This window comes from Mirounga angustirostris, unplaced genomic scaffold (genome assembly GCF_029215605.1).
Source record: "Mirounga angustirostris isolate CCGP_5_RB_7025 unplaced genomic scaffold, mMirAng1.0.hap1 SCAF_5, whole genome shotgun sequence".
Lineage (NCBI taxonomy): Eukaryota > Metazoa > Chordata > Mammalia > Carnivora > Phocidae > Mirounga > Mirounga angustirostris.
In genome coordinates this window covers 162829362-162842997 of record NW_026991713.1, presented here as the reverse complement: position 1 = coordinate 162842997, position 13636 = coordinate 162829362, and the positions used below count along the sequence as shown (strand labels likewise).

The 13636-nt window shown below is 49.5% G+C and overlaps 1 protein-coding gene across 1 annotated transcript; it reads left to right on the top strand.

The window, feature by feature from the left end:
- The first annotated feature begins 9710 nt into the window (after positions 1 to 9710).
- On the top strand, positions 9711 to 11181 carry NUPR1 (nuclear protein 1, transcriptional regulator). The gene is made up of 3 exons (XM_045875253.2): positions 9711 to 10003; positions 10408 to 10557; positions 10860 to 11181. Exons 1-2 carry the CDS (start codon positions 9892 to 9894, stop codon positions 10542 to 10544), a joined length of 249 nt encoding a protein of 82 aa, XP_045731209.1. The 5' UTR covers positions 9711 to 9891; the 3' UTR covers positions 10545 to 10557; positions 10860 to 11181.
- Positions 11182 to 13636: the final 2455 nt, after the last annotated feature.

The window sequence follows — 13636 nt, the reverse complement described above, 5'->3', positions numbered from 1 at the left end:
CTGATGTTTCTACTGTTAAACAACAAAAATTCAACTAACATTTTTTTAAACAAGATTTTTTTAAGATTTTATTTATTCATTTGAGACAGAGAGATACAGAGAGAGAAAGCATAAACAGAGGGAGAGGCAGAGGGAGAAGGAGAAGCAGGCTCCCCGCTGAGCCATGAGCCTGATGTGGGACTCCATCCCAGGACCCTGGAATCATCATGACCTGAACCGAAGGCAGACACCCAACCATCTGAGCCAACCAGGGGCAACTGAGTAACTTAAAAGGTGAAATTGGCTTTATTGAATGATTCATGGATCAGGCAGCATCCCATCTGACAAATAGAAAGTAGTTCCACCGAGCTGAAGAAAAGGAAAGGTTTTTTAAGACAGAGAGGGAGTGGCAAAAGGGGTATTATGAGCCAAGAATGCATTGTTTTAGGTAAGGTCACCCTCCTAAGGGGAATGGAAGGGATCACTAAATTTCCTAGTGCTGACCAAGAAATTCCACATTGATTGGTTAAATAATAGATAGTAAGAGCTCACATATGTTGGCCACTTACTATGTACTATATATGTTAAATATGCTTTATGTGTTTCATTCCTATCACATATTCCATCCACTTTTCATCTCCACCACATGTGCCATAGTTTAAGGGGCTTGACGCTTGCCTAAACAACTGCAAGGCCTTTTAATTGTTTATTCCCAGATGTAGAGGTTGGGCTATTCATTGCTTGCTTCATGACAGACTATAATCATTGGGCTCTATATACCCTCTCTCTTGTTTTATCTATTTATGGCCTTTATCTCTTTTCTCTACTACTCCTCCCTTCCCCAGTGTGTGTGAGGGTGTCTTTGTCAAATATGCGTGTTGTCTAGTGTGCATGTATTTTTAATTTACCTAAATGGTATTATGCTATAAACCTCACTCAGTTTCTTATTTTTCCCATTCAGCACGATGCTTTTAAGACTTGTCCTTGTTGCTGTGTGTGCCTGATACTTAGAATAACTATGCAGTATTTCATAGTGGGCACTCACGTTGTAGTTATTTGGACCCGTGGTGATGGACATCTAAATTGCCTCCAACTACCGGCTCCACCGTGAACAGCCTCAAGCATGTCCTCTTGTGGCCAATATGAGGATTTTTCTGGGAAGTGTAACTATTTGGTGAGACTTGAGTAACAGCCCCTTAAATTGTCTGCCCTCACCCATTTGCCCAGAGCATTCTTTTTTTTTCCCCCCTCTCTTCCCTTTTCTCTTTCTTTTTTAAGATTCTACTTATTCATTTGAGAGAGAGGGAGCACGAACAGGGGAGGGGCAGAGGGAGAGGGAGAAGCTGACTCCCCGCTGAGTGTGGAGCCCCCTTGCAGGGCTCAGGGATTATGACCTGAACTGAAGGCAGCCGCTTAAAGGACTGAGCCCACACCCCGCCCCGGCCCAGGCGCCCCAAGAGCACTCCTTTTTTTTTCTTTTTTAAGATTTTATTTATTTATTTGACGAGAGAGGGAACACAAGCAGGGGGAGTGGGAGAGGGAGAAGCAGGCTGCCCGCGGAGCAGGGAGCCCGATGCGGGGCTCGATCCCAGGACCCTGGGATCATGACCTGAGCCGAAGGGCAGACGCTTAATGACTGAGCCACCCAGGTGCCCCAAGAGCACTCTTCTTAAAACGCAAAGGTGTGCATGAGCACCTCTGTCTCCTGGCCCCACCGCCTCCTCTCCTCACCCTCTCTACCTCCCTCTCCCCTTCAGCCTCTTCTTTCTGTCCCCATACATGCCATGGCCCTCCTCCCTCCTCTTCAAATGCTTTGTGGAGCACATTTCCCTCCCCTGTTTACCTCCAAGTCTCCTACTCATCTTCAGATCTCCCTGACTGGGTCAAATCCCTCTGTCACGATCCCTCAAGAACACCGTGTAGACCTCCCGTAACTGTGATGGTCACACAATGTCATGATTTTACATTTGTTTGTGGCAAAATTTACATCTGCCCTACCCTTCACCCCGCACATTATAAACTCCATGAAGGCTGGCCTCATACCCGTTCATGCTCATCACTGTATCTTTAGCCTGTGTGCCTGGCACTTAACAAAAATATTTGTTAGATGAAAGAGAAAATGAAGGTGTTCTCTCTGCTTAGGAAAGGCCATTGAGGGGGCAGCATCTTGGTGGGGGTGACTGCTATAGAATTTGGTCCTCAGCTCTGCAGGACCAGAAATTCCATTTTGCTAGCAACCTCTCAGAGTAGACTCACACTGATGCGCCTCCCAAGAGACTGATGTGTAAACCAGAACCCACTGAGTTATATGGGGAGATTTAGAACTGTGGTGCTGACCAGAACACTCCCTTTGCTTGGGCAGCAGAGTCCCTTTCTGTAAGAAAGCCACAGTGGCAAAGACTGGGCCCTCCTGGTCCATCCTTTGGTCTGATTGCATCAGAGCATCACATCTGAAATCCTTTCTAAGAAGCCTTGAAAAGTCACAAGGATCTTGACTGAAGGTCTCTTGAGGACATGCAGAGGGAGTTAAATAGCATGACTTCCTAGTAATCCCTTAACAAATTCCTCCCTTCCCTTCACAGACTTCCACTGCTGAGGGCAATGCTCCCACCCCTCCTCTCTTTGCTTTCTCCCCCACTCAGAACTGGCTTTTTGCAAAGGGGGTTCAGGCACCTTCTATGGAAAGCCAGCCACCCCTCTCTCACCTTGTCCCTGTTCATGCCTACCCGTCACCCACTTGAACAAAACAAAAAAAGGCTTGAAGCCCAATCCATGTTGTTAGTTCTGCTGATGGAACTAACTAGAGGTCATATCACCCCCAAGGACGGCTGCACTGGCCAGGGAACATAGAGACCCAGGCCCAAGAGATAGGAATTCTTGCTTACCATTCAAAGGAATGTGAAGGAATTCAACCCAACTAGCTTATGCCCATCCAAGTAGTCTGAACACATACAGGCAGCAAATGGGCACTATCCCGAGCGCATAAGCACCAGATGCACCCCATGAAATCTCTAACATTAAAAAAAAAAGATATTGGGCGCCTGGGTGGCTCAGTTGGTTAAGCGACCGCCTTCGGCTCAGGTCATGATCCTGGAGTCCCTGGATCGAGTCCCGCATCGGGCTCCCTGCTCAGCGGGGAGTCTGCTTCTCCCTCTGACCCTACCCCCTCTCATGTGCTCTCTCTCATTCTCTCTGTCTCAAATAAATAAATAAAGTCTTTAAAAAAAAAAGATACTTTTCAGATTCCAAGTCTCTCAAAAGATGGGACAAACAGACCTTCCTGGGACCAGACAAAGCAGCACCAGAAGCAACTAAGTCACATCCGTTAACATGACTTCACGGGCCTCCAATCAACAGCATCCACCTTCTCAGAAGACACCCCCGCCCCCCTCTCCCCCCCCCACCCCCCCGCTAAATTTTGCCCTTAGAAACCCTTGCTTGTAAGCCATCAGGGAGTTTGGGACTTTTGAGCATTAGTTCCCTGGATGGCACCACACCAATCAATAGCCTATCTTCCTTCACTGCAAAAGCTCAGTGTCCGTTTTCATTGGCTTGCTGTGCATCGGGCGAATGAACTCTCATTTGGTTTGGTTACAGGCTGTTCAGTTGGATCTGACCTCCCATGGGAGGCAGGTGGGGCAAGTTGTTCACACTTACTGCTTTGTGTCCCCAACACGTACAAAAGAAGCCACAGCATGACCAGAAGGTGGCATTGTGTGCATGGAACCCAAGGGAGGAAGGGGTACTGTACATTAGCTCTTAAAAATTGCTTTAGGGCGCCTGGGTGGCTCAGATGGTTAAGCGACTGCCTTCGGCTCAGGTCATGATCCCAGGGTCCTGGGATCGAGTCCCGTATCGGGCTCCTGGCTCAGCGGGGAGCCTGCTTCTCCCTCTGACCCTCTCCCCTCTCATGCTGTTTCTCTCTCACTCGCTCTCTAAAAAAAAAATGAATAAAATCTTTAAAAAAAAATGAATAAAATCTTTAAAAAAAAGTTGCTTTAATCCCCCTTGCTTCTAAAATAGTATGCACTGTAGGAAGCCACACATTGCAGAGATCTAGAATCTGTAATGGAGGAAGTATAAATTTTCCATAATCCCAGTCTAGGGTGTGACTCTTAGAGTGTGGAACACATTCCATCCCCTGGTCTCCAACCCCCCCCCTTTTTTTTTTTACAAAAACTACAATAATTTTGCTTACAAAAATAAGATTGGCCTGGGGCTCGCGCTCCGTGGGGGGGCAGCAGCTCCTCAAGGCACAGGAACCAGGAACCCCTGTGACCTGGGACCACCGAGAGCAGGGCTCCAGGGAAGGGGGTGGCTGGTGGGAGAGGTGCCAGATCTTGCCCCTGAAGAGCACTGGGCTCTACAGCCATTCCTTACCCTCCCACCACCCACTCAACCTGCAAGATGATGGTCTTTTTTTTTTTTTAAGATTTTATTTATTTATTTATTTATTTGACAGAGAGAGACATAGCGAGAGAGGGAACACAAGCAGGGGGAGAGGGAGAAGCAGGCTTCCCGCTGAGCAGGGAGCCCGATGCGGGGCTCGATCCCAGGACCCTGGGATCATGACCTGAGCTGAAGGCAGACATTTAATGACTGAGCCACCCAGGTGCCCCAAGATGATGGTCTTTATTATTTGAATGTATTATTTGAATAGAGTTTCCTCTGTTAGTATGGAATGATGTATCAGATTGAACAAGCCACCAAGCAAGTGCTCAGAGATTGCTTTGACGGACCCCCCCGGGATTCTCTTGACATTCCTCAGGGAGGATGCCACCTTCAAAGACCAGTACTTCTATAGGGGGTCCCAGGAGCACCTCACCATCCAGGAGTAGTTGGACAGAAAGTCAGCTAGATCACATAAAACCTGGATTGGAATTTATATAGTCAAGGACTGTGATCCTATCCAGGAAATCCTCACCAGAAATTACAAGGTGATATTGTCCACCTGGTTTTTGTTTTTAAGATTTTCTTTATTTATTTGAGGGATGCCTGGGTGGCTCAGTTGGTTAAGCGTCTGCCTTTGGCTCAAGTCATGATCCCAGGGTCCTGGGATCAAGTCCCACATCGGGCTCCTTGTTCGGCAAGGAACCTGCTTCTCTCTTTGCCTGCTGCTCACCCCTGCTTGTGCGCTCTCTCTCTCTCTCTCTGGCAAATAAATAAATAAATAAATGTTTTATTTATTTATTTGAGAGAGAAAACACAAGCAGGGGGAAGGGCAGAGGGAAAGGGAGAAGCAGGCTCCCTGCTGAGTGTGGATTTCCCCCATGCGGGACTCTATCCCAGGTCCCTGAGATCATGACCTGAGCTCCAGGCAGATGCTTCACCGATTGAGCCATCCAGGCTCTCCGTCCACCTGGTTATTTGACAGACAGGTGAACATTAGGGACCTCTGTGTGCTTAGTCCACCAAGAACGTGCCAGACTGCCCAGGAGAGAAGGTGAGCCTGTGAACACAGAAGAGACAGCATCAGACATCAGACACTGTGGCCCCACCGTGAGAAATGGATTTGCAACTTGAAGAGACGAGACTCATCATTGGAGTTAAATATCATCATTTTACGAAGATAAACATTGTTGTTATGTATGTACTTTTTTTGTAGGTCTGTATTTTTGACTACTCAAGCTATGTTTACAAAGTGAAGTTGAATGGAGAATATATGGCAATATGAGCTGAATAGATGGCTAATACGGATGCTTCAGATATTTCTGAAATCCACTTGGTTCTGTTCTTCACATGTGTGTAGATGCCCCACTGTACTGACACCAGAATGTCAGACTGCTGACATTCCCCCCCTCCCGCCGTGAGCTCTGTGACATGACCCAAACTGATATAAAAATTTTAGCTTAACTAGAAGTCTATGCTGTGCCTCTGGGGACTCCTGGGTGGCTCAGTCAGTTAAGCGTCTGCCTTTGGCTCAGGTCATGATCCCAGGGTCCTGGGATTGAGCCCCGCATCGGCTCCCTGCTCAGCGGGGAGCCTGCTTCTCCCTCTCCCTCTGCCTGCAGCTTCACCTGCTTGTGCTCTCTCTCTGTCAAATAAATAAAATCTTTTTTAAAAAAATGAGGGTAATGGGGTAAAAATGGGGCATTCTTAGCACCCAGCCTGGTCCAAAGCACGGGGGGGGGGGGAGGAGGGAGGGACAGGGAGGGCGGGAGGAAGGAATCCCCAACAGGTGCTTCCATACACACACAGTTGCCAAACCTTTGCCAGTGTTTGGCTGGCTGGGCTGACTTAGAACCAGGCTGGAACTGGGCTCAGGTAGACCTGGGGGAGGGGTGGGAATCCTTCACCACTCACCAGCCTTGTGACCTTGAGCAAGTCTCTCTGAGCTTCGGTTTCCCTTCTTTAGATTGCTGGAAATAGCAGTCCTCCCTGTGCTGGCTCCGGACCAAGCCCTTTCACCCCTAGCGGTGCTGTCACCATCTCCCTTTTCCAGAAAGTCAGAAGTGAGCCCAAGATCTCGTGGCTAGTAATGGGGAATTTGTGGGGGTGTTCTTGGCAGTCACGGTGGACAGGGAGGCCGAGTGGGACAGTCGCATGCAGAATTGTCCCACATCCTGCACGCATTTGAGTGTCCTGCTAGACATTCATGAAGCAACATAACATAAACATAAACTCATTTACAATGACCTGAGCCTGGAGCCTACCCCATCCCATGTAGTGATGAAGCCCACCACCTTGTAAGAACCCCACATCTCGGGCGCCTGAGTGGCTCAGTTGGTTAAGCGTCTGCCTTTGGCTCAGGTCATGATCCCAGGATCCTGGGATCGAGCCCCATGTCGGGCTCCCTGCTCATCGGGGAGCCTGCTTCTCCCTCTTCCTCTGCCCCTCCCCCATGCTCGTTCTCTCTCTCTCTCTCTCTCTCTCTCAAATAAATAAATAAAATCTTAAAAAAAAAAGAACTCCATATCTCCTTGTGGTCTCCACCTTAATTTGTCTGGGTGTGTTATCTTTGCTTAAGATTACTTTCCTCTTTCCCTTATCATCAGATCTGTTATTATTGGTGGGAAGGAATCAGTATCTTCCAGCTGGACTCAGAATTAAATTGACATGAGACAGATTAACAACAGAAAAAAAGCAAAGTTTTATTATGTGTGCATGAAGGCCCCGTCATGAAATTCAGACCTAACGAAATGACTGAGGCAGGTAGTTTTTATCCTTTTAGACAAAGAGACAGTAAAACTGTGAGGAATTGAAAGGACCAAGAAAACTTCGTAAATTGGTAAAAAAAATAATGAACCTCTCGGCTCTAAATGTCCTATTTCTGGTGATAAGGGTGTCTCTTTACCTCCTGGTACAAGGAGGGGACCTTTTACCTAGGAGATTTATCTGTTGCTTTCGGGTTACAGAGGAGGTTCTGAGAGCTATCCTCACACCAGCTGTCTCTTAAGTAACTTTTATTTTAAAATAACCAATATGTGGGGACACCTGGGTGGCTCTGTCCGTTAAGCGTCTGCCTTCGGCTCAGGTCATGATCCCAGGGTCCTGGGATCGAGCCCCACGTCAGGCTCCCTGCTCTGCGGGAAGCCTGCTTCTCCCTCTCCCACTCCCCCTGTTTGTGTTCCCTCTCTCGCTGTGTCTCTCTCTGTCAAATAAATAAATAAAATCTTTTTAAAAAGAGAGAGAGAAAACGCAAACTACCTTGTTTAAAATAAATAAATAAATTAATTAATTAATTAAATAAAATAAAATTACCAATATGCGAAAGCGGCACATTTTGGGGCGGCCTTCCCCTGGTCCTTACGTAATGATCCCAAACTGTGTTTTATTCAAGTGACCTCACTTTCATTTCCTGGATGTTCAAGAATTTACAAATCAACCAAACCTGAAAAACAAAAACTAAATTTAATTCTGGCTCACGCCAGGGAGAAACGCAAGCAGAAGTGCCTCTTCTTGTGAAGCGAAGGACAAAACTGGGTTATTACAGGGTCCGGGGGGAGGTGAAATTAGGTAACATTAAGATGAAACAGTGTTTGAATGGGCTCACAGCGAAGTGGGAATGGGAGCAGAGATGGCCCCAGCCCGTCCTATTGCGCTGGAGACCACAGAGGTTAAAAAAAAAAAGTTGGAAGGTTGTGTTGGCCTCCTTTCCTGCCCAGGCCTGTGAGAGTTGGTCCATAAACCTCAGTGAAAACAAGGGTGGGCAGGGTGTGGCCTCTCTGGGTGAACTTAACCCACACAGGGCAGATCCCTTCAGGCGAGGGTGGAAAATTCCACTTTTCAGGCGGTTCTTATCCGAATCCCTTCCCTTAATTCGTATTAAATGGGTCCAAACACCTGTTTACTTCATATCTTCTACCCCAGTATATCCACATCTTGAAAGACATTATTTCATAGTAAATCGATTTCCTGGGGCGCCTGGGGGGCTCAGTTGGTGAAGCGCCTGCCTTTGGCTCGGGTCATGATCTCGGGGTCCTGGGATGGAGTCTCCCCCACATTGGGCTCCCAGCTCAGCAGGGAGTCTGCTTCTCCCTCTCCCCCTCCCCCCTGCTCATGCTCTCTCTTTCTCCAATGAATAAATAAAAAATCCTAAAAGAGGGCGCCTGGGTGGCTCAGTCGGTTAAGCGACTGCCTTGGCTCAGGTCATGATCCTGGAGTCCCTGGATCGAGTCCCGCATCGGGCTCCCTGCTCGGCAGGGAGTCTGCTTCTCCCTCTGACCCTGCCCCCTCTCACGTGCTCTCTCTTTCATTCTCTCTCTCTCAAATAAATAAAATCTTAAAAAAAAATCCTAAAAGAGAAATTAAAAAAAAAATCAGGGGCGCCTGGGTGGCTCAGTTGGTTAAGCGACTGCCTTCGGCTCAGGTCATGATCCTGGAGTCCCAAGATCGAGTCCCGCATCGGGCTCCCTGCTCAGTGGGGAGTCTGCTTCTCCCTCTGACCCTCCTCCCTCTCATGCTCTCTGTCTCTCATTCTCTCTCTCTCAAATAAATAAATAAAATCTTTAAAAAAATAATAAAAATAAAAATAAATCAATTTCCTTTTACGTCGCCTTTACCTTATAGGGACGGCAGTATTTTTCTGGAAATTATGTGGATAACTCCTGCAGTGCAGCTTACACGGTCCCAGGCCCCTTTGCAATTGTCCTTCCCTGTGGTATCTCACTCCATTCGCTCACCAACTCTGTGAGGTCAATGCAGTTATCATCACCCTCATTTTTACAGGAGAGAAAACCGGGACACAGAGAGGGAAGGCGACTTGTCCGGGGTCACCCAGGAAGTAGTAGATCAAAGGTTTGAACCCAGGGCAGCTGGCTCCAGAATCCGCACTCTTAACCACTCTGCTAGCCTCCCTCTCGGGTGAGGGAAACTACCTAGGGACCCGCTCCCCCCCACAGCTCAGGATATTAAGGGGGCTTTCCAGATGTTTCTTATCGAAAAGGGGTGTTGGGTGTGTTAGGGGTGAGAACCACTGACCTAGTTCGTGGTGTGTCCTTCACGCCACAATTTGCCACCAGCGTCCTGAGTCTGAGCCAGAATTGGGGTGGGGGTCAGCTGTGTGGCAGGGGGCAGGGGACGGACAGGAAGGAGTCGGCCAGGTGAGGCCCTCGGATCCCCACTGGCCATGATGCCAAGGACTGTTTATGCTCAGACTCTGCCTCTTTCCTCCTCCTCCCTGAGGGGCGGGGATCTCCTCTGTGGAAAAATACCCAGCTGGGCGAGCCCCAGTGAGAGGGAGGAGGCGAGGGAAAGGGGCTGGGACTCACAGGACCGACTCTTTCCCCCTCTCGTGATTGCTGTTTACTGGGTCGGGTTTTGGGAAAGCGCCAGATTGCATCAGACAGGGCCTGAGGAGGACACGTGGTCTTATAAGTTGGGGCCAATGAACAGGGAGGTGTCGGGAAACTAGACACAAACAAAGCTTTTGAAGACGACAGAGAGACAGACAGCGAGAGAGGGTCAGATACGATGGCCTCCTTGCCGAGAGCAGCCAGCCCGGCCCAGCAGCCCCCAGACCCAGAGGATGAAGACCCCAGCCTGGATGAGTATGACCTCTATAGCCTGGCTCATTCCTACCTGGGTAAGCTCTGGCCCTTTCACCCTCTTGGTCCCTCCACTTCCAACCCCACACTCCCAACTAGGATGCCTCCTTGGCCTTCTCCCCACCCCCAACCCATTCTCTACCCTGTTCTCTTGACCCCTCAAGTCACCCCATCTAACCCCTCTTCCACTGAGTGCTGTCCTGCACAACCCTGGGACCTCACGCACCCCTAGAATATGGGAGCAACAGCAGACCATCGGGGGCCCCTCACTCCACAGACGGGGCAACGGGGATTATGACTGCCCCAAAGCTAGGTGGTGACCACTCCCCAGTCTGCCTCCCCCAAACCATGCCCCTTCCACCCCGCACTCCCGGCCCCCTGCCTCTCCTTGGATGTACCATGCCTCTGTCCACCTCCCCTCAGCCTTTTGCCTGGTTCCCAGGGGTGGGAGGCCGGAAAGGTCGCACCAAGAGAGAAGCTGCCACCAACACCAACCGTCCCAACCCTGGTGGCCATGAGAGGAAGCTGGTGACCAAGCTCCAGAACACGGAGCGGAAAAAGCGAGGGGCACGGTCCTGAGGCGGAGCTGGAAGTAAGGAATCGGGGGACCCAGAGGTCCCTCCGCCTCGGAAGGACGCACCTGAATGTGTGTGGTTGGGTGGGAAGAAGGGACCCAAGAGCCGTTGTCTCAACGTAGAATAAAATGAGACACACATTCGACTCTGAGTTTCCTAGGGACCAGAGCAAAGGGGGAAACACAGAACCTTTCCAATTGGAGGGACATTTGGTTTACGGGGAGGGACGCAGAGGCCCAGAGAGGGTAGGGCCCTTCTCTGGAAACACAGTGACCAGGAGAGGTGGGGTTAGAACCATCCCTCTCTTCCCTTGCCCTAGATGAGGCCAGAGCACCGACACCACCCAGCAACGGAGACAGGACCGCGGAGAATCGGAGAATGGGAGAATCGGCACCTGGGGGCAGGGCCCCAGGCCTGCTTCCCCCCCTTCTCTCCCCCAGGACTCATCCTACCTGACTGAGGCTCTGAGGGGCCACCAAGGAAGTGCCCCCAGCCCCAGCAAAAGGACAAGATAGGGAGTAAGAGGCAGGGAATGGAGAGGCAGAGTCGGAAAAAAAAAAAAAAAGCCCCTAAAAAGAAAGACAGCAAAGAAATTGGACCTCCCTAAGGGTGGGAAGGACAATAAACAAAGTACAGCTTCAGCTTGTGTGTGGGATTTGTCCCCTCTCTGCGTGGTGGTGTGTGTCCGCGTTTCTGCCCGCGCCTGCCTGCGTTTGCGCCAGCCCCTGGTAGCCGGGTTTGTTAGTGTCCGTGTTTGGTCGTGTGCCTGGGAGAGCGTGTACCTGATTTTGCCTGGACAGGTAGAGGCCAGCGTGTTATTTTGGTGCACAGATATTTTGGTGACTGTGTCTCCGTGGTTTCTTATGAAATGCAAGAAAAATTTCTGTTTCTTTGTCATGCTGCCTGGGAAACAAGCCCCCTCCCCGGCTCCTCTCCATTTCTAGAAAAAACAATCTTATTGATCATATCATTTTCATATAAAACCACCTTCTGGGGGCGCCTGGGTGGCTCAATCAGTTAAGCTTCCGACTCTTGATCTTGGCTCAGGGCTCCATCTCAGGATCGTGAGTTCGAGCCCCTCGTTGGGGCCACACCCAGCGTGGAGCCTACTTCAAATAAAATAAAATAAAATAAAATAAATATAAAAACCACCTTTTGAAGTGAATGGTATTTACTGGTGCCACCTAAAAATGAAGAAAACTAGGATTTAGAACGTTAAAGGATTTGCCCCAGATTACCGAGGGCTCAAATTCAAGGATTCTCACTGTCCTCACCTATGCGGGGAGTCCCTCTGCCAAGGGGGATGCCAGGACAGGGTTCTGGGAGGTCAGCCGGGGGAGGAAGATCCTTACCTCGTATATATAATCAGTCTCAGGACCAGAGTTTGAGAAGGACATAGGGCAAATAAGAGGATCTATCGATTGAGATACAGGTTTGGGCTGCTGTAATGAAGACTCAAAATGGGATAGAAAGTTCTCCCTCTGTCACATAACAGCTCCAAGGGTCAGTACTCTTGGGCTAAAATGACAACTTCATTGTGTCAGGGATTCCAGCTACTTTTAGCCTCATTATTCTGCCACCCTCAAAACATGGCTTCCCCGGGACTTGGGTGGTTCAGTCCGTTGAACGTCTGACTCTTGGTTTCAGCTCAGGTTGTGATCTCAGGGTCGTGAAATCGAGCCCTGTGTCAGGCTCTGCGTTCAGCATGGAGTCTGCTTGAGATTCTTTCTCCCTCTGCCCCTGCCTCTCTCAAATAAATAAATAAATCTTAAAAAAAAAAACCCCACACACACAAAAACAAGCCATGGCTTCCACTTTGGGGTCCAAACGAGCGGCTTCGGTACCTGCCATCACATCTGCCTCTCAACCTGTGGAAAGGGAGTGGGGAAGGGACCAGAGGAAGCCACACCAATTCATTTTTAAGGCCATGACCTAAAAGTAGAATCCATTACATCGGGTCAGAATTTAATTACATGGCCACACCTAACTACAAGAGAGGCTGGGAAGCATGGTACTTAGGTGCTTAGCCACGTGTTGGCCAAAACTTGGGGAGGGCAGGAGAGTGAATACTGGAAAAAACCAGCAAGAAACATTTTCCACAGGCAGACTCAACAGGAGGAGGGAGAACACCCCTAGTCCCTGGGCAGAGCATTTTTCCTTTTCTCCTGCCCTTTCATGTAAGCCCTAGGCTGCAAAACTTGGAGCCAATTGTTCTTAGGGACCTAAGAACATGAGCAGAGGAATGAGGCACCTGTTGGAACAGTAATAGGTACACAGCCCATCAGGACCAGCTTGAACCTCTGCGAATCTCAGTGCATCGGCCTCCCCTGAGTCTGACCTACTAACAGTCACAGAATCTCTGGCTGGGTAGAACATTAGAGGACATCTAGTCCAACCCCACCGCACTCCAGACCAGGGTTGCCTCTGCTTGCTTGAATACCACTAGGGACAGGGAACTTGCCGCCTTTGAGCTGCCTGATTCCTTCTCAGAGCACCTTGTTAATGTGGGCTGAAGCGGCACCTGGGTGGCTCAGTTGGTTAAGCATCTGCCTTTGGCTCAGGTCATGATCCCAAGGTCCTGGGATTGAGCTCCCCCCCAAACCAGGCTCCCTGCTCAGGGGGAGTCTGCTTCTCCCTTTCCCTCTGCCCCTCCCCTTCCCCAGCTTGTGCTCTCTCTCTCTCTCTCTCATAAATAAATAAAATCTTAAAAAAAAAATGTGGGTCGAAATCTTAACTCTCCCACCTGCCCCTGAACAAGCTTCTGCTCCTTCGGTCCTTTCTGCCTGAGATGCCTTCAATCTCACCCACTCTGCAAGGCTCAGCTCTTCAAAGTCTTCCATCACCAGCCCTCCACCACCCCCTGTCCCCTCATCTCCACCCAGGGAGACACTTGCTCTGGAATCACAGGCACAACAAACCTGTGCCCAGGTTCTCACTAGCATTTGGCATACAGCTCCTTCAGACTTCCCCTTGAGCCCCTCTTTCCTTGATAGATTATTTATTCACTCAGTTAATGCCTATCGGATGCCTGTCGCATTACCAGGGCCTGGTTGAAGGCATGGACTGCAAAGAGGGACAAATGGGACCCTGGTATGA

Coding starts and splice junctions, on each gene's coding strand:
- NUPR1 (XM_045875253.2), top strand. CDS start 9,892: ATGGCCTCCTTGCCGAGAGCAGCCAGCCCGGCCCAGCAGCCCCCAGAC. Junction 10,004..10,407: donor CCTGGCTCATTCCTACCTGG/GTAAGCTCTGGC, acceptor CCTGGTTCCCAG/GGGTGGGAGGCCGGAAAGGT.